General features: G+C 43.5%; 3 protein-coding genes across 5 annotated transcripts in view; 2 read left to right on the top strand and 1 right to left on the bottom strand.

Moving 5' to 3' along the window:
- Window positions 1-1,952, top strand: part of LOC116383381 (enhancer of rudimentary homolog) — an 8,986-nt gene extending 7,034 nt beyond the window's left edge. The window contains exons 3-4 of the mRNA XM_031847174.1: window positions 55-175; window positions 1,030-1,952. Coding sequence (XP_031703034.1) covers window positions 55-175; window positions 1,030-1,132 — 224 coding nt within the window. The 3' untranslated portion in view covers window positions 1,133-1,952. The remainder of the gene's footprint in view (window positions 1-54; window positions 176-1,029) is intronic.
- The window catches only part of psen1 (presenilin 1), a 20,861-nt gene extending 17,064 nt beyond the window's left edge, over window positions 1-3,797 (bottom strand). The window contains exon 1 of the mRNA XM_031847173.1: window positions 3,368-3,797. The gene's annotated coding sequence lies outside the window, so the exon portion shown is untranslated. The remainder of the gene's footprint in view (window positions 1-3,367) is intronic.
- On the top strand, window positions 2,923-16,368 carry LOC116383378 (BRD4-interacting chromatin-remodeling complex-associated protein). Of its 3 annotated transcripts, none has more exons than XM_031847168.1 (14): window positions 2,923-3,049; window positions 4,040-4,216; window positions 5,041-5,086; window positions 5,296-5,338; window positions 5,551-5,616; window positions 5,840-7,369; window positions 8,362-8,595; window positions 10,190-10,793; window positions 10,920-11,053; window positions 11,563-11,624; window positions 13,234-13,382; window positions 13,563-13,657; window positions 13,791-13,893; window positions 15,070-16,368. In XM_031847168.1, exons 3-14 carry the CDS (start codon window positions 5,046-5,048, stop codon window positions 15,789-15,791), a joined length of 3,783 nt encoding a protein of 1,260 aa, XP_031703028.1. In that variant the 5' UTR covers window positions 2,923-3,049; window positions 4,040-4,216; window positions 5,041-5,045; the 3' UTR covers window positions 15,792-16,368. The 3 variants fall into 3 exon arrangements, with proteins under 3 accessions (XP_031703028.1, XP_031703030.1, XP_031703029.1); XM_031847170.1 differs by lacking the exon at window positions 2,923-3,049 and adding an exon at window positions 3,058-3,619; XM_031847169.1 differs by lacking the exon at window positions 2,923-3,049 and having other exon boundaries at window positions 3,058-4,216.
- The last annotated feature ends 3,786 nt before the right edge of the window (window positions 16,369-20,154 follow it).

Here is a 20,154-nt window from a genome sequence, read left to right as displayed (position 1 = left end):
ATATAGTTTCATATCAATGAGTATAATTTACTGGATCTTCTGTCTCCTGCACAGGTGTGTGCAAGATGTACGAGGAGCATTTAAAGAGAATGAACCCCAACAGTCCGTCGATAACATACGACATCAGCCAGCTGTTCGACTTCATCGATGACCTGGCCGACCTCAGCTGCTTGGTGTAAGTTTGACAAGGAAACTAACTAATGACATGAACGATTTAGAAAACACTGTCATGAGTTGTTGTGTGTAATACACGTGTCGTAATTTAAATGGTGCCCCAGACCGTTTCCACTTATTGTATTTTAATAGGAGTCATGAAGATGGTTACATTTTACAAAAGGTCCTCCATTATTAGTCAAAATGAATGCTCTGCATTTTGTACAGAAGCACACTTTTTAGTTACATTTCCTCACAGGATAACAAAGTAATAAGTATAAATGATATCTTAGAGGTTTAAAGTCTCTGCCTTCAACATGTGGGCCGTCCCAGACCAGAAGTTCACTTACAATCCTCTGACGGCATTATGGTCCTAAACAGGAGCACGCATGCAGTACAGTTAAAGTTAGGTGTCAATAGTGAAATATATTAAATTAAGTTGTGCACATAAATCTTTGCTCCACTGTCATTGCAGCGCATTTTGTGTACTAATAAAATAGGAACATATTTTATGTGCGCGCATCAGTTTTAAAAATTATACAATCTATACAGTTTGCAGGGAAATGTCACATAAGACAACAGCAGGCTGAGCCGTGTGTTTATCAGTATCCATGCTTTATCATATTGTTCAAACATATGTCTTGGGGAGGATAAACCCCTCGTAATGTACCATCAGGTTTGTGAGAGGGTCTTCTTATTATTACAATGATGCAGAATATCGCTCTCGTAGAGATGTAGAACAAGCCAGGATTCAGCCTGGACCCCCGTTAGGCCCATCCATCCAAACGAGCAAACAGAAGCGTCTCATTAGAGAAACTGAGCTTCCAGAGCGAAAAGAAACCTGAAACTGAATCTAGTTTTTCATGTCTGTCTCAGGTATCGGGCCGACACACAGACGTACCAGCCGTACAACAAGGACTGGATCAAAGAGAAGATCTACGTGCTGCTCCGCCGCCAGGCCCAGCAGGCCGCAAAGTGAAGCCTCTGAGGAGGGGAGGGGGGGAGGGGGTCCAATATGATTTACGATCTGCAACTTGCATTCAAATGGTTTGAGTAACTTGTTCTAAGAAGTTTTTGACAACTTTTGTTGTTTTGTTTTTTTACTCATCAAGAGGGGCGTGTTTTAATGTTTGCCTTATTAATAAAGTTTCCTTAAAAAACGTTTCTGAATTAAGTTTCTCTTTTTCCTAAAATAAATGAAAGATTTCTTCTTTTTTTAAATAGCTGTGCGTTGTAAGAATTAAATTATCCTTCCATCGGTTTCTGTTTTTTTTATTGTTTCATTCCTCATTTCTGTATTTATTTTAATTTTTTATTCTGTCACCTCTACTGTCGACTGCAGTAAAGTGCTACGAATGATAAGTTTGTTTTGCAGCCTTGCTCAAGGTAATTTCCACAGTTTTTGAAAACGAGCATTTTGAAATATCGAGCATTTTATTTTACTACCTAGATAAATTATTTCCAGTTTCCTGGAAATTTAACCTAAAGCATGAAATGTTCCTCCTTCCACATTTTCCTTTCTGTTCTGTCTTTTCTCCTTTTGCTCTTTTCTTATTTGGCCCTCCTTAGACCGTGTGCTGTTGACGGTAAAGTGTTACTGAGGATGTTAATTTGCTTTGGTGTCGTGCACATTTCCTCATTTTTCAATCAATACAGCGGCAAACGAGCGCGTTTCAAAATATTGATTTTGATTTATTCTAACTGTCCCTTGGAAGAATGCTTTTTGGTTCCTGGACGTTCAAAACTGACTCGGTGTGAGAATGAGATTCAAAATTAAATTCTTTCTTCCTTTGGTTTCAGTCCCGTCTCTTCTCGTTGTTTTTACTTCAGCAATTTCTTGATTTTTCTTTCACCCTTTCTTCCTCTTTGACAGTTAAGTGCCGACTACAGAAACTTGTTCAGGATGTGAATATTCTTTGCAGTTTTCCCTCAATACAGTGAAAAATAAGCAGGTCTGGGAATCTTGTTTCTTTTTTATAATTGCCTGGAAAAAATATATTTGTTTACTGTCCTGACTTCTCATTTTCTTTTTTAAAGTGGTTACTGTAAAAAAGTGCTTAGTTGGCTTTATCTAGTGCACATGATAATCCTCCCTTTAACACTGATAAAGTGGTAGATTGCCTGGAAATATTTGGTTTGCTGAGCTTTCCAAATAGATGAGACTTGTGGGATTAACATTTCAAATGTATTTATTTTTCTTCCCGAGCTGCCTTTTCTCACTTAATTCTTATTTCCTGATTAATATATTTCTCATTCCTGTCTTTTTTCCCCACCAAGCAGTTTCCTTCTTTCTCCCTCTAACAGTTTGTAGTAAAGTGTTATTTAGGATGATAATGTGCTCCACATGGTAATTTCCTCCTTTAGGCATGCAGTACAGTGGCAAATTAGCACGTCTCTAAATATTGATTTATTTTTTATTTTTACCACCCTCCCTAAGAAAGTATTCTCAGTTCTCTAGAGAAAATCAATAAAATGTAGGCAAATAAAACATCTGTATCAGGGATGAAAGAGCTCCCCACACACACACACACGCACACACAGACTGAAGTGCGGGGACATGTGCGGAGTGTGTGCCGCCTGACGCAGCGCAGGAGGCGGCCAGCGTCCTCTCCTGAATCTGGATCTCTCTCTCCAGCCAGTTGTATTTATTCTCTCCCTCTCTCTCCACCTTTGTGTTGTGATCGGCTCTCCCAGTCTGTTTCTCACACCCACTCCGGTACCCCCCCCCCCCCCCCCCCCCCCCCCCCCCCCCCCCCCCTCTCCCCTCTCTCTCTCCACACCCCTACCCTACCCCATCCACCACCCCCTCTCCTCCTTTTAGCATCTGAAAAGACCACTGAGTGAGAATCGATGGCGCAGAGGCCCGCTTGACAGGACAATAAACCACAAAGAAGGGGTGAGTTTTTTTTCTCTCCCTCCTCTTGGTTGTTTTTTTTTTTTTGTTGAATTGCGGAATTACTCTAATGGCACACCGATAAGGGAATCGCTCGGGGCTGGCAGCGTGGAAATGATATTTTAACACAAGGCATCTTTTGTTACCGCGATATGATTTACAGCAGGCGTCAGCTGCCGTGGTCCCGCTCAGGGAGGAGGACAAATAATAATTATAAATAAAAAAATAATAAATAAAATCAGAAAAACACCACAAGGAGCAAACAGCGGCTCCGCGTCCTTCATCGTCTGGGACATTGATTTCACATGGACACACATTCACCTTACGTAACCTGCGAAACGCATCAGTGGATCCCGGTCCTGTTGTCGCCGGAGAATAGCATGCACTTGCCGCTGCAGGTTTAGATGAGGGTCGTCTGCCTGGATTTCATTGGGCGATGCGGTACCTCGAGGGTGTTAATGCGGTTGTCGTGTTGTAAACAAAATAATAATAATGTCAGCGGGATCGGAGAGGGAGGTTTGTCTTGTTTATTTGAAAAAAAAGGTACCTCCCCTGGAGACTGAGCGCGAGGCAGTGAGTAATGTTATAATTGGCTTGAACTGTTCCGAGCTTTTTCCTCCACATCGCTTCTTGTTTCTCTCTCTCAGCCATGACAGGACCAGTCACAACCAAGACGCAGGGGGAGCCGTCTATTTACAGCCGAGGCGTTCATGCCTGCGATATACACAACAATAGCTTCCATTTTTCCCTCCTCATCGGCATCAAGCAATAATCAATGCCATTATTGGTAAAGATTCGGTCCCCCCCCCCCCCCTCCAGTTTGTCCGATCACACCAGCAGCAGCGCTGCTCAGCCGGAGGAGAAAACTGATGAATCATGTATTGATCTTGTGTCTCACCGCTGAGATGAGAATGTGTTTTGGCTGCTGGTAACCTCAAGTGACCTGACAGCATGTGGTGGTGTGTTTGTGCCTCCCCTCTCCTCACCCTCCAGCCTCTCCACGTTGAAGACGCAGCAATGCTCCAGCAGCAGAGGGAGGACCCGTCTCCGTCCCGCCGCCTCGGTCTGGCATCCCTCCGCCTCCAGACACTGAAGCCCGGCCACGACTTCCCATGAGGCCACCACCAGAACTCAGCTCGACCGCTCTGTATGGGGCCTCTCACATATGAAGTAGGTTCATGTTGAGGTGTGGGACGTGGACACATGAGTCATGAGGAGATAACTAGGTGGGATGATGACAAGCTGGTTCAATTTTTAACTTTAAAATGTTCCGTCCAGTGATTCCCATCCTCTGGTTTGGGACCCACAAGTGTCATGATTCCACAAAATAAAATATGTTTTAAAGATTTTAGTTTCTTGCAAAATGCTGGATACGTTCACCTCTTACTTCAAATGAAACAATGACAGAAAATCACTCTTTTGAACTTCTCAAGTAGCTGTATTGGGTCAAAAAGGTTGGGAATCACTGACCTGAACACAAGTTAATACTGAAGCAGTTTCTTTTCTGATAATCAATCATGTAAGTTAATTATTAAGCAAAAACTCTAATCGAGCCCCGCTTGCTGCCTCTCAAACGTGAGGATTCATCATTCGTCTCTGTTCATCGCAAATTGAATTTCTTTGGATTCTGGACTGTTGGTCGAACACAAAAAGCTATTTAAAGATGGCACCTCTGGTTTTATACAAACTCAGTTTAGCTTTAAGTCTATAGAAGAGAACAGGAGGGCAAATATTGTACAAACCTCTATACACAGACATTAATAAGTCACAAGTAGATGCTTTAGAAGACTGTTAATCCAAATGTATTTAAGTTGTTTTTAAATGAACTTTGTGTCAGTGCAGTCCAGAGAGCAACGATAACCAATAACCAACATAAAGATCATTTAATCGATGATGGAAGTAGTTGCAGCCATAACGTGTGCTTTTCCTTCACTGATTCATCCTTCATCCTAATAATTGAAACATGATTACATTTGTCCTCCTCTTCCTCTTAGTTGACATGGAGGATGAAGATGGGACTTGTCTACTTGATGTTTTGTGGTGAGTCTGTTTGACTCTTACTTGGATCCAACAGAATAAACTTTGTCCAGATAATCAACAGTAATTATTATTAAATAAACTGGACAGGGTCTAAGATTCAATGTGCTCTAATGTCCTCTTATTCTGGTATTTAACGTGCAAAATACTTGGTTTGGAATATTCAAAAAGGATTTAACTGATTTTAATTGTGATTCTCTTTGTCTTCGCAGTGACCCCCAAGCCCTGAACGACTTCCTTCATGGGACCAATGAGGTAACAGAAGAGTCTTAAATAGAGAGGGACTCAAATCCTATTTAAAAAAAAATCAATAGTGCAAATGATAATTTCGAGGTGGGAATTTTTCTTGGCGCACAGTCGTGTGAGATGAGTGGAGGAGGACCGAGAGTCGTAATGTAACACTGCGTTCATTTGTCGCCGCGACTTTGTGAGCCCAACCTAAAAACAGACTGATTTCATCCCACCAGCTGCAGACTGAAGACCTGCTCATTAGCTCCTCCTCTGGGGAGCCCTCCCTCTTCACAGATGCCCCGGTGAGTGTCTGGATCCACAGCCAGCAGCGTCACAACAACCAGCATTTTCCACCCAGGAGAATGATTTTGTTTTTTTTCTCTCCTTCTGTGCCTGAAACAGCTTCCTGTTAACTCCTGATAATCACACAATTCTCCCCTCGTTTTCACTCTCTCTCTCTCTCTCTCCTTCATCCTGTTTTCTGCACCCCTCTCTCTCTCTATCTCCCACTGTTTCCTCCTCCAGAGCCCCGTCTCTCTGCTGGGAGACGGCAGGGATTCCCCAGACACACCTCCACCTGAGTGTGTGGACTTGTCCTTCCTGGAGGAGGCCCTCCTGTCGTCGCCGGAGGGAGGAGAAGACCAACAGGTGGTGCAGGGTGGGACGCCCGTGGAGGCCGCGTTCGAGGCAAAGAAGGGGGAAGTGGAGGAAGCGGAAGAGGCAGAGGTGGCATGTGATATCCTGCAGCAGAGCCTGCAGGAGGCCGAGATCACAGAGCAGACCATGGCTCTGGAGGCAGAGCTGGCCCAACCCGGGGACAGCCTGTCCCTGTACTCACCTGCCCCTCTCCTCTCCTCACCCACCGTGCCATTCATACACAAATCCGTGACCTTGCCCATCACTCAGGCGTTGCCCAGAGACACCCAGGCAGCGGTGGAGCCTCCCCAGCCCTCCCTCCTGGCTGTCGGGCCGGGCTGCCCTTCTCTAAAACCTGCTGCCCCTCCTCAGCTGATGGGGCTCCTACCAGGGAATGTGTTCCCCGCTGCCTCACCAGAGACATCCTTCTCTCTGACTCCTGCCCAGGCGTCCAGTATGATCATCCACAAGGCCGTTCCCAGTATGACCAGTCGCCCCCTTATCACCCCAACCCTGAGAGCAGCACCGGGCCTCATCCTGCAGCGTGCCCCTCTTCCCATTCAACCCAAGCTGCCCATCAGCATTCAGCCCAGACTGGTTCAGATTAGCCCCAAGCCTTCTGGGCAAAAGCACACACCAGGTCTTACATTTCTCCCTGGGACTGCCTCACCAAATATTTTACTCTCCCAACCTCCAGGCCAAAAGCCTGCGGCTCCACCACCGCAGCCCTCCCAGCACCTCCACAAACAGGTCAGCCTGCAGCTGGTCAACCAGGGTGGCTCCTTTGTGCTCCAGCCTCAGGGACTCTTCCAAGGCCAAAACCAGTTCCTTCTTCCAGGCCAGTCCCCTGTTACGATCTCCCAGTCTGCCAGTGCAGGTCGACCGCTGCTGACCCCCAGTCACCACGGCCCGTCGCTCCACAGTGTGAACGCCTCCACTGGGCATCTGGTAGAAGGCTCTCAGATCCTAACTGTGCCCCAGAGACAGCTGAACTTCAGCCCCGTCTTCACCACCCCTTCAGGGCAGCTAGCGCTCCGCCAGGCCACTGTGCTGTCAGGACCTTTGCAGCTACAGTCAGCGCCCCCTACTGTCTTCCAGATGCCAGCACAGCTGACTGGAACCTACACTCCAGGAGGGCAAGGGCAGCGTACCACCCTGGTCCACAGTCCCGCTCTTGGAAACCACATTACCTTGATCAACAGTTCAGGGGTGCTGACCCCAGATCTCACTTCCATCTCGATCGTCAACGGCCCCTCAGTAGTTCAGGGTCTGCCTTTTGCCGCCCAGGCTCCGGCTCCTCAGACAGGAGTGACAGAAGGACAGCTGAGCCTCCAGCAGGCCTCCGTGGTGCTGCTGCCAGAGAGAGCCATTCAAGAGGAGAGGACCGGCTCAGAGGAGACGTTCCACCAGCTATCGCAGGTGAGCTGCCACTTCTGTCCCGGGAAGTTGCCCAATCAGATCTTCTATATATGTTATTTTACACGGTGATAACAAACCATGCTGCTATTTCAGTGGTTTCAATCTATTTTGCTCAATGCTGCAGGCGTACATTGGTTTCCTTTTATTTCTGTGCAGCATGAAAATCTGTGAAACTCATGAAACTTGCTTGGATGATGCAATCGAACGCAGTGAACATCAGTGAAGTCTGCATTAAGGCAGGGTTGTTATAGCAAGAGTACACTATAGATAAAAAAATGAACCAACTAAAAAATATCCTGCCCAGTGTTGCCAACTCTTTTCCAATGAAAGTAACAAGCAGCACTTGCTCCAAAAGTTGATAAATCTAGCGAGAGTCGGCAACAAGCCACGCCCCAAAAATCATCATTCGGAAAGTAAACATCTTTGCTTTTATCTGCCTCTTGCAACTTTATGGAAGCGCAACACTAGATCGCTGAAGTTTCCCCGTCAAATCCGTCTGCGCCTAAACTGCTTTAGACACGCTATGATAATGCAATGTTGACAAAAGATAATCATGCAGACTTGATGGCCACTATGATGGATTACACAAGCTTCAAGTGTCAATTAAGTGATTTTTATTCTCAGAGGAAGTATCTAATGGTGGAAAAAAAATGTCCAAAAACTCTAAACTGTTCACCGTGCATTTACAAGTGGACAGAAAAAAACAAAATATACTGGATTTGTAGTTAAACTGCTAAATCTCACTAAATATACTGGTGGTGGCTAAGTGGATATAACAGGCTGTCCTTTAACCTCAATGTTGGCCGTTCGATCCCCTGCTCCTACTGTCCGTATGTTGAAGCATCCTCAAGAGAAGGAAGCGTCTCTAGTGTCCTTTAGAGGCATGTTGCACTCCTGGCCACACCTCAGTCTGTGATGTTAAAACAGGTGTTTTGCATGTAAACTCAGCTTTAACGACTCTACTCTGATGTCTATTTGTTGGCTTGCTGCAGCCCTATGGACATGTCCTCCAGCATGTCTCGGTGCAGCCCACCTCTGCAGGGCTGCAGTCCTCCCCTCCTCCTGTGGTCACAATCCTGCAGCCGCCCCCTGAACCACCTCTGGCCCCCGACCCAGCTGTGGAGATCCCTAAACTCTTGATGCCCCCAGCAGACATGACCCAAGTAGTGGAGGAAGTGACCCACTCGATGAGTCAGAACGAGGCCTTTATGCAACATCTGCAACAGGTTAGAGCTTCGACACATTCCTGCTGATTCAGTGATGAAGTGCTTGTTTACATTCATATGTTGGTAACAGTGCTCTTCCTTAGTGTTTCTAATAGTATCAGTAAGATATCATATCGGGAAGATATGATCCTTATTCCGTCCTCACTATGTGTGCAGTTTCACAGCTGTGCAGCAAGCTAAACACACCTCCAATAAAGGTTTAAGACGGGAGTTAGCTTTTGAAGTTTTTGTGAAGAAGGCCGATTGGGTTAAAAACCCCTCACAACTTGAATGTTAGTGATTCAAAACTAAGAAGGTTGAGATACCATAAACAAAAGTTATAGACAGTAGAAAATCCTCACACACCTCAGTGAAGGTAGAAGGTCCTCAGCAAATGTCAAGATCACACTGGAGGGTCATCAGGAGCATTTAGCATGATTGCATGCACCTGTTTGGTCGCGCATTATCGAGGGTGTGCTTGTTTTGTGTCACTTCGCGTGTTTGCCGGGTGGTGCATTAAATCAGTGATTGAGTTAGATGTAGGTGTATCCACACTGGTCATAAAAGAGTCCACGCTTCTTACTGATGTTCACGTTTATTATTGTCCTCTCATGGAACACCGTGGAAACTAGAAGACACAAAATATCTTCGTGTACAAACAACAAAGAAACAAATGCTCTGTCTCTCATCACCTACAACAAGTATAACAGTACTTTAATCAGTTAACTTAATAAGCTTTACCGTGTTCGCCTGGTAGACCAGCAGGAGAATAACATGACGGGAAAGAAAAGGTTCGCTGGTTTCACCCGCCATTTGTCGTCTTTCTGAGCTCCGCTCAACTTCCGGGTTAATGGTCATGTTACAACAACAAAAGCTCGTCTATCATCATCAGTGAAACAAGGGCAAAACGATAATGAGTTTAACACAAGGTACCCAAAATTACAGTAAACATAACATGTATTATAATTGAAAACATAAACTAATAATAATACAAATCGCGGAAGTCAACTTCCGGTGTTGTCATGGCAACGTTTATACGCCGATCAGCGTCAGCTACAGTAGGCCTAACCTTTTTTTAACCATGTTGAGGTACAATAATGCGAACTTTAAACCAAAATGATGTGATCCTTATTTTATTTTTTTTTTAAATTTAGTTCACAAACGCTAGCTCCGGCCTGGGGGAGAATTAAATGAACGATGGCTGAATTCCATTTAGCTGCTTTGATTTCATCATCTTGTGCATGCTGGCTCACAGTCACTCTCACTGGGACACTTTAATTCTTATTAGTAATATCTCTGCTTTTCCTGCTATGATAAGTTAAAAAGAGAAAGACCTTTTGCCACTGAGGGCAAGGCGAGTTCATTTGTATCACGACTTCCAAACAAAAAGTCAACACAAAGTGCTGAACAGAAAGCATTAAAACAACACTTTGACATACAATAAAGAGGTTAAAGAAAAATGGTTTGAGTGGGATAAAGTTCAACATTAAAAATAAGTTTGGATCATATTTGAAACTTGGTTCCATGTCTGTGCAGCAACATTGATCAGCTGACCGCCTCCTAAAGGAACTATGAGATTGATCTAATTGTTGTTCATTCATGTTTTCTGCCACAGCAAGCACTTAGTTCTCCTATCACATCTGAACTGTTGGTCGGATCGCTGCCAGCGGTGCCGATGGAGTCGCTCGCCTCCCCGGTGTCCAACGAGAGAGAGACTCAACCACAGACCCAGGCAGTCTCGGGTCAGGACGCCCGCACCGCGATGTCCGACCAGTGTGTCGAGGCTCCTCCGCTTCACTCAGACTCAGTGGACACTCCGCTGATCTGCTCCCCCTCTCCCATCCCGGACACGGAGAGACCAGCTCCGACCAGTTTCTCCCCTCAGATCCCTCCGCCTGGACCTGAGGGTTCAGTCACAACTCCCCAGACTCGCATCGAGCCCCAAGTCCAGTACCAGGTCCCTCATCAGCTCCAGGTCGCACAGGCCTTATTTGCCCAGAACCAGGTGCAGATAGAGCCGTCTGTCTCCCAGCCTCCGCCCCAGCTCCAGGTCCAGTCGCCCATCTCCCATCCTCAGTCCTCGGTCAACGCTCCAGTCCACAGCAGCCCCCCCACTCTGCGTGTCTCGGTGCCTCAGCAGCAGTCTGATCCCACAGCTGCTTCTGCTTGTCTCTCCAAAGGAGGAGACGACTCCGCTGTCCAACAGCACACACAAAACAGTGAGTGTCAATTCAAGTGTGACACAGAGCGGTTCATTCAAAGAAGAATGGCTTTACTCTTCACCATCACATTATTATGATCTGCAATACAATCATCGTCATCGTCCCTGCGTCCCCCTTTTTCAGAGCCAACAGCTGCCTTGGTCGTGGAGAGTAAAGCGTTTACTCTCGATGTTCATCCACCCTCTCCTGCAGCCCCGGGTATCCAGGGCCACGGGCCCCCCGGCCCCATCCAGACGAGCCAGAACACCGGCACCAAGGTGAGAAATACGATATGTTGTCTCATGATGTCAAAAATGAAATTATATATTTTAAACATGTCATTTAAATGTTGTAAAAGAAGTCCTTTATGTCAATGTAATCCAAAAATAACAGAATATAACACATGTTGTATATAAAGATATCTTATTTTCCCAAGTTAGCATATTTAATTGTCTTGTTTTGTCTGACCAAAAGTTTAAAACCCAAATATATTAAATTTACAATCATAGACAGCAAAGAAAACCGGAACATATTCACGTTTTAGAAACTGAAAACCTGTAAACCTCACTAGTGTATTTTGTCTTACGCTGAGAATAAACGGGTTTTAAAATGTTTGTAATGAGTCAAAATGATTTCCCCTCCGGATGAAACTGAATTGGCTCCGGTATTGAAACAGAGCTTTGAAATGATTATTTGTTAAATGCAGCAAACGCATCATTAATGACTTGAAATCGCACCCTTGTCTCCCGTCCTTTGATCTCATCCAAAAATGTTTTCTGGCTGCCAGCTGGCAGATCCTCTGGAGCGGCAGAGAGAGGACAGGCTCACACCAGCAATGCGCAGGCACAGGTAAGACTTTCTGTAATGCTGAAGGAAACCGTGGACGAGAAAACACCAGCACAAGTTCAGTCCCAGACTCACATAATCGCCTTCTGAGTAGAAAAGTAGCTGGAATAGAAGCGAACCAAACAATTAAACATATATTAGAAAGACGTAGGACCCTCACAGAATACTTTTAACCACTACATTTAGGAGGATTTGTAAATCAAAGGAAATGTGATAAATAGATTGTCTTTCTGTAGTTGGCAAGTAGGATTTAAAGTAAAGGATTTTTACTCATGCTTCCCATTTAGCAGTAAAAGATGGAGCCCAAAGCCGACCTTCATTTTAATTTAAAACACAATGACTCTTCAACAACTCGAGGGATTATTCAGTATTGTACTTCTGGATATAATACATACTACAAAGAAGCTTTCTGTCCTCGGTAATAATAGTTTATTCATTTATCAACAGCTGGCTGGTTTCACAGACATGAATTAAATCTGATCCTTCAATGATGTTTTTTTAATCTGAGTCCTTGAGGATTTCTTTTACCGTTTCTACACCTGCTGCCATTTACTGCTGCATCTACAACAACTACTGCTACTGTGGGTACTACTACCTGTACATTCATAGCAGGACTTGTACAGCTTCTGATACTACTAGCACTACTGCCAAAGCAGGATTAACAGCTGGGGAAAGACACGGGTTCACCGTGTGTCATTTCATTTCTGAAAGTTTTATGTGGAAATCTCGATAGATTTTAAATTTGAATAGATGTCCCTATCTATTGCAAGTAACCGTCATTGAAAGTATCGTTGAAAGTATTACAATATTTATAGATTTACAGTATTACAAACTGGGCACATTGGGGGAAAAAAATGGTATTACAGTTTTTCTCCATTATATACACAAAGAATGCACATTATTTTAATACAACTTGAAGCTTAAGCACATTTAAATAGTTGTCACTCAAATGATAATACTAAATCAACCGGTACTACAATCTTAAAGGCCACATATTGTAAATAAATGAGTTTTGTTCATGTCTTTTCATTATAATGCAGGTCCAAGTGCTTTAGAAATACTGTGAAAGTAAAAATACACACAGCCTGTGTTCGGAAACGGTGCATTTTAAATATGTGGTTTTTAAAGCATGTAAACAAATTCTAGCAGAAACCAATATTGAAATGAGCTTGATCCCTTGAACCCTTTAAGGATTACTAATTAAATAACTTAAACCTTTTTTTCAAAAGTTTTGCAAAACTAAAAGTACAAAATCAGCTGGGACGTGGATTAAGTCTATTTCTAACACCTTTATTATTTTATGTCGTGCTCTCCTAAATAAAGTTGTGTCTCATCAGACTGACTGAGGCCAAAAAGCATTCACGCACAGTCCTGGTTCTTTTCTGTGTCTCTGTGTAACAAATACAGAAGCTGCCGTCTACATTGTGATTGGTTCTCTGTATTTTATGAGAACTTGGAGGCCAACAAAGGACCAGCGGTACATTTCTGCCCTGAATAACCGTTGCAGTCAGTAATAGAGCGTCAACACAAAAACCACAACGCCGCGTTTTATTACTTTACCCGTCTGTAGCAGCTCTGGGTTACACCGAATCCTTTCGTTGTGTTCCTTCAGGTTCCAGCAGCAGATTTGTTTGGACCACGCAGCGGTTCAGACCCCCTTCACCGGCCCGGCCTTTTCCACGCTGAAGGACGCCGTTAGACGCATGCTGCCATACCACACCTGCGCCGGTCACCTGCCCACTCAGGAGGACTTCAATTTAGGTCCGTGAGCTTTGGTTGATGACTGACAATAATTTAAAAATAAATAAATTCATTAAAAAAAATTAACAATCTGTTGTGGTGGTCAAGGGTGAACCCGAACCCTAATGAAGAAGATATTTAGTATTTTTGCTTGAAAAGTAACAGTTGACGATGATGATGATGATGTTTCTCTGCTCACAGTGGACCAGGAGTTTGACACTGTGTCCGGTTTCCTGCTAAAACGCACCAAGGACATGGTCAACAAATACAGGCAGCTACTGGTGAGAGAAGCCCAGGTGAGGAAGGACACACAGCTTTCGTTCTTTGTCCAGTAAACTACTTCTGAGACCAGGCGTCTTTTGTTTATGAGGCAGCATTGATTTGTGTTAGTGTGTGTGTGTGTGATGGGAAATGAACTGGTTTCCACAGCAGGAGAGTCCGTCAGCAGAGATGGTGATGCTGGAGCGTCTCTTCCTCCAAGCTGAGCGATGCGCTTTAGCAGAGGACAGACGGAGAGTCCGCAGAGACCCAGGTCAGTGTAGACCACCATCAACGCCTACTTTATCACGTGTGTGTGTGTGTGTGTGTGTTTTTATGCCTTTTCAAATCCCAGGACTGAGAGAGAAAATGAATGACGTGAATTAGCGACACTCCCTTAAATTCCTTTCTTACGAATTAATTTATTTGTGCCTCGGAGCGCGGCACTTAACCTCCATATTTGCTCCAGAATAGCTCCCAGGTGTGAATGTGTAATTAAGCTGTGCAAATGTGGAGCGGGGTCGTGCTGAGTGAGACTCTGCATGGTGACGAGAAAATTACATGTGTGAGGTTAAGATCAAATTAAAGCAGGGTTGTTATGTTAATTAAAACAAGTTGGAAAAGGGGAGGAGAGCTCTTGAAAACTGTTAAATGTCAAGCTGAGCTGCTGCTGGACGTCTGAAGGAATAATAATTATACAAATGGAAAATGATAGTTAACGCGAGCTGAAACAAAAACATTTGTTTCACTTGTGGTGCATATTAATAAACATTGGTACAAATGTGTTTCTTTTGTTACATAGTCATTCTAATACAGCGCATGAAAAACAACAGTTTTGTTGAAAAAATAATAGGATTTGAGAGCAAAATGCTAAAAGAACAGGACTCAACGTAGAGAGGCAAGTTAATCCTCATCCACAGCAGGAAGTAGAGGCCAAAATCTTTAGGTCATTTTCTATCACCAGCATGTTTTCTGGTAATTTAATACAAAATACTCTACACTACCGAGTATTTTCTTATTTTATTAAGAATTTAACATTGTCTGAAAAACGTGATTGTGTATCTTAATATCTCAATATTTGATTTCATCACAATATGATTCACTTGAAAGGCGATAACTTATATTGAATTATCGACTAGCTCTAGAAGAGGGTTTGAAAATGTTTATAGTTTAAAATATATAATAAATATTAGATTTGAGTCTTTGTAAATTTACCCTGAAGTCACTTCGGCATTACATAAAACATGTATGATAAAATCACACATATTCTCTGTCTTTTTTAAACACATTTCGCTGTAATACAGCCCGCCATATCTGAGATTGTGACTGACCTGTCTGCATGGCTAGATTAGGGAGTTTTAAAACCTGCTTGCACAGCGTGTGTTTGTAATGATGACGGCTTTAGAACATTAAAAATGTTTAATCTATTCTGTTTTTTTCTTCACTCCAGAGTCTTTTATGACGGCCCTGGCTACATCAGCGTCTTCCCCCCACAGTGCCCCCTCCTCCGGCTCCTCCCAGCGCTGCTCCTCCGGCAGCCCCTCTTCTCCACCAGCCTGGACCAGACTGTCCGACCGGCCCCCAGGACTGAAGACGTACCGCTCCAGCTCCCGCGGGGCTCTCAGGCTCACCATCAAGCAGGAGTCCGGCTCCCGCAAGGTGGTTCACAACTCGGCCTGCGACCCGGGACTCAAGAGGGACCACACGGGGCAGCTGACCAACGGCGGCGGAGCTGTGAGCGAACGCCACTCTCAGGCACCCAACGGAGCACCGCGGCGTCCTCAGCACGACGAGGAGGGCTCCAACGGAGCTCTGCGCTGTAACGCTGCAGAGGAAGTCCCACAGACAGCACCCCATTCCAAAATAAAAGCCCCAAACCCTCTTTCTATGCCAGAGCCACAGGTCGGTTGCTTCGAGTTGCCTCCCAGAGATGTCAGCGCCCCCAAACTGAAATGCTACAGGTTGGACGAGTCGCCTCGGCCGGAGCAGCGGTTCAGCCCGCCGCCTCCCCCCCTCCAAGAGGACAACATGCTCAGTGAACATCTACAGAGTGCCATCGACAGCATCCTGGAGCTCCAGCGCCTGCAGGGCCCCTCTGCAGCCCCGACCAGGGCCACGTCAGGCCCTTCACTGGACCAGGCTGTCACCAGCATCCTGGAGGGACACCTGTGAGGTAATCTGTCCTGACAAGACGTCCACACAGATGCAGAAACATCTGTCTGAGGTGGGATGAAAATAACAAACTTTGTATCTGGTTCCCAGAACTAAAAGAGATTTTGTTTCTGGGTTCCAGAGATTACTTTTAAGTGATTGTTTGAAAGAAGAGGGAGGAGGATGGGGGGGGGAAAACGAAGAGGCACTATAAAGAGAAGCATACCAGACCACAGCACTATCTGTAGTCCCATAGATGTTAGATACTTCATTTCGATGTACGTTTGTGGAAAAAAAAATCTATTTGAATAGGAGCTATATTGTTTCAGTGGTAGTTACGTCATTCAGAGGTTTACGACACTGGTGTAACCTTCATCAGCATATAGTATATAAGTAATAGTGAGGATAACGACAATGTGGAGTAGACTGAGATTATTCAATAGTTTTTATAAGATTTCTTTCAAAAATGTGAAGTTTCTTTTGCATAGTGCCAAGCTTCCAGGGTATTTATTTTGATAATCTGTGCCAATCGTGTTTTCCATCGAGAACGGCAGCGAGTGTGTGCGACGAGTGCGTGTGTGTGTGTGTGTGTGTGTGTGTGTGTGTGTGTGCGTCTGTCTTTATTTGGATCTGAAGCGAGTGTGTGTGAAAACATTGCATCCTGCGACGTGACCGTACATAAAGGTCCCGCAGGCTCCATCATCTCGGCTTATCGAATGAAACTCCAAAGAATTTGTGACTTGCTACATACTGAATACACCAGCAAACGTCCATGTCGTGTCTCTTCCCACAAACTGGAGTCTGTCCTCGTTAAAGCAGAAAGAAACCCGGGGGGGGGGGAATTAGGCAGAGTCGTGCTGTTTTTAAGTTTGGACCCTTGTTGTCATTCATGCTGGAGTCTGACTGTGAAATTATTCTAGTTTTCAGAGAATGTTTTTCTCATACTTTATGTATTAACACGCAAGCAATAATGAGTTGGGGTTGTTAGGAGCAGTGGTGCAGTGAGGAGGAGGAAGAGGAGGGAGATCTTTGCCTGTCTTGCTTATCGACAGGAAGATTGTTTTTCAGCAAAGAGAGCTGCTTGTTTTCTCATTGAAGCCCGCGTAGTTTAGAAATTGTGTTTCAAACATGTCTGAGGGTCGATTAACGACATAAATCATCACACAAATGTCCAGTTTGAGAAAGAAAAAACTGCAGTTGTGTTCACTGTACAGCCTCTCTGCATCATCAACCAGCCTTTGACCAAAAAAACCACAAAAAACTAGAGGAATCATCCGCTTCACGTTTAACATTCCCTTTATTTATTAATGCATCGGTTTGGAGGTTTATTTTCTCGCAGCCATTGTGGAGCAATATGATTTTTGCAACATCTTACGTTAATGTGACAATCTTATCGGTCTGTGTAGAGATGTGAATTCCGTTCTTATGAAGATACGCGAGAGAGATGAGGTCATGCGTATCGGCTGTACGACTCTCCCTCACGAAACGTGTGCAAAACGTTCTTTGTAGATGGATTTTTACCTTGAAGGTCAAAACGTTAAAAGCTGCAAAATGTCTTTCATTTTTGTAATATAAATTGAAAATGTGCTTCAAAAATGTTAGCTTTTGAAGATACTGTTAGTGGTCAAGGTTTGACCTGCAAATTGGAAATGTTTAGAATATGCCTTATTGTTAATTCAGTGTACCTTTAAGGAAATGGAATCTGCAAAGAAAAGATTCATAATGTGATGTTTTAAATGCTGTAACATCTGGTGTTCTGAAATGTGAAAGTAACCCGTTCCTCCAAACAGAAAGAAGAAAAAAAAATAACTTCTAGAGATTTGGGGCTAAATCAAACAGGCCTTCTCATTTCTTTGGATTGCATTGTCATTTTTTTTATATGTAAGATTGTCTTTTGTTGGAATGAACAAAAGGAGTTATAATATGCAGTAATTTAGTGTTGAAACCCTCTGCAGTAGTTCGGTTGGAAACACACTAGAAGATTTATAAAGTATTAGTTTGATATTTTGGGAAGTAAACTCTGATACAACACTCACGTCTGCATGCTAGATACAAAAGCTAGCAGATAGTTAGCTTAGCATAAAGACTGGAAACTGCTAGCTAGCCTGGCTCAGTCCAAAGGTCCAAGAGGATTGTGGGCCAAAAAAATATGCTGGTTTGCATACTGCAAAAATGTGACCGGATGCAGCAGGACATCCTCGCCTTTTTGGACATATGTATCGTGACACTCTAAATCTGTTTCTGGCATATCAAATAGTAGTATGGGTTTTGGAATGCACCCAAATTTGCCAACCAGCACCTCTAATGGACACAATTTAAACTGTAAAAACAGCACAATGCGATGTTACAGGGAAGTATGTTCCATATCTTGGCTGTAAGAAGTGACTTCCTTTAAGGTGCAGTGGTTAGCATCTGGCGCCATCTAGTGGTGACGTTGCAGATTGAGTCAGCATTTAGTTTGACCTTTCTGGGCTACTGTAGAAATGTGGCGTATGTAGATATAAACAGCTATTTCTAAGCTAAAGAAAACAATTCTTATTTTTTAAGTCATTAAACACTAATGGAAACATACTTAATAGATTCCATTTCTGCCAATAGATTCCCCTAAATGCTACAAACTACCTTTAAAACAGCAACAATCAATGTTTTAATGTATCAATAGTTGTGATTGTATTTATTGTTCAAAGGGGATTTAACATGGGAGCTGGGGGGTGGATTTCTTTTCCCTTTGATAAAGGGAGGCTAGCTGTTTCCAGTCTTTATGCTAACCTAACCCGCTAGTAACTGGCGCTAACGTTAGCTTCACATTGAACGGACAGACGTGAGAGCAGTTTGAATCTTTGACGCAAGTATTGGCAAGAAAGAAAATTAGAATATTTCCAAAATTGTCTATTCCTTTAACAGAATGTCCTGAAATAAATACATAGTTTGAGAACATTAAATCTTCATGCGTGTTTCCACTCAGAGGTTTCACTGTAATGCAGTAAAGATGTCAGAGTGTCTTTCACAACACAGGATTGCACTCCTCGTCACCGCTAAACTTCTTACAAGGGGAATTCCACCAAAATGTTTATCTTTTAGAAAGTATTTCCCCTCTAACTCTTTAAAAAAAGACACAAGAAAAATGTTAATTCTCAAGTTGATGGAATCCCCTTGGATGAAGCAGCCTCATGTGCCATTGTTATTGATGCATTTTATCTGCAGTGTCAAACACTGACCGTTGGAAATGTGCTTTGTTTTGTCAGCATTTTAGGACAAAGGGATTACATCTGCATGTTGAGCCACGTCGGTATTTATTTGTAAATGTGTTTATTTATTTTTTTCCTGACTGAACTGTGAAACCAGGGGGGCTCATAACTCTACACTAATTCAACTTCAGATAAAAAAACATTTGAATGACAGATTGTTCTGATGCCAAAATCAAGAGGCCTTAATTCAGCAAAACTAGATTGTAAAAAAAAAAAAATTAAAAAAGAAGTCATTCCTGACAAAAAAAAAAAAATGTCCAACTGAAGACTCCTTTGACCTGAAAGTCACGAGTGATTCATATATGAAATGTTAAGAAAACCGCTTTTGTACTCATTTTTACAGACTATTTATTAAACTGTGATTTTGTAAGAAATAAAAAAACAAACAGTGAACGTGGTTGTGTTGTTTTTAACTCGATGTGAAAATGAACAAGTCACAGAAGATTAATACAAACATGACTTTATTTTTTTGCATCATTCACAATTTAGGAAAAGTGAACAGCTTCAGGGCTTACATCCAGAACAATATGAAGACAAAGCAGCTGCATTGTGAATAAACTCATCACGCTCAAAAAGATAAATCTGCTCCGCAAAAGGGTTTAAGGTGATTTTCTAAATCAATAAAGTTGGCATCTTTTCTTCACTGTGCATTTTGGATTCTGTAAAAACGACGTCATGAGTGAAACGGCTGTAAAGAGAGAACGAGATGCTGCCACGAGTCTCCGGTCAGGTTTGGGGATTAAGAGGCTCATTAAAACATGAGCCAGGAGGTCGTCCTCAACCATCATGAGCACCAGCAGCAGGACGTTAACATCGCGAGTGTGACATGATAAACCAGAGCAGCCAACTTTACCGAGACTAGCGTTCGGCTCCACTCTGCAAAAAGAGACAAATGAGATGGAACACATTTTCACCCCAGAAGCTTCTGGGGAACTTTCATCTATTGACTTAAAACAGACAATAGACTGAAAACAAACGCAGGGTGGAGCGCTGAAATCACATAGGTCACTTTAAGACGACCCTCTCTGCAAAGCAAAGCATTTATTCTCAGACCGACAGCTGCGAACCTGCACGAGGGGAGAGAAGGGGGGTAGTTCAATTTAGGGGGAATTAAGAGCAGGCTGCAGCTTCTTCTA

Source organism: Anarrhichthys ocellatus, unplaced genomic scaffold, assembly GCF_004355925.1.
Source record: "Anarrhichthys ocellatus isolate YVR2014 unplaced genomic scaffold, GSC_Weel_1.0 scaffold7, whole genome shotgun sequence".
Classification (NCBI taxonomy): domain Eukaryota; kingdom Metazoa; phylum Chordata; class Actinopteri; order Perciformes; family Anarhichadidae; genus Anarrhichthys; species Anarrhichthys ocellatus.
Note: the sequence above shows the minus strand (reverse complement) of the source record. Positions and strands in the feature narration are given on the sequence as shown.

What these genes read in the sequence shown, in the direction of transcription:
- LOC116383378 (XM_031847168.1), top strand. Translation starts at nt 5,046, where the DNA reads ATGGAGGATGAAGATGGGACTTGTCTACTTGATGTTTTGTG. An exon ending in TTATGCAACATCTGCAACAG is followed by an intron (nt 8,596 to 10,189) that starts GTTAGAGCTTCG and finishes TTTCTGCCACAG; the next exon opens with CAAGCACTTAGTTCTCCTAT. An exon ending in CCAACAGCACACACAAAACA is followed by an intron (nt 10,794 to 10,919) that starts GTGAGTGTCAAT and finishes CCCCTTTTTCAG; the next exon opens with AGCCAACAGCTGCCTTGGTC.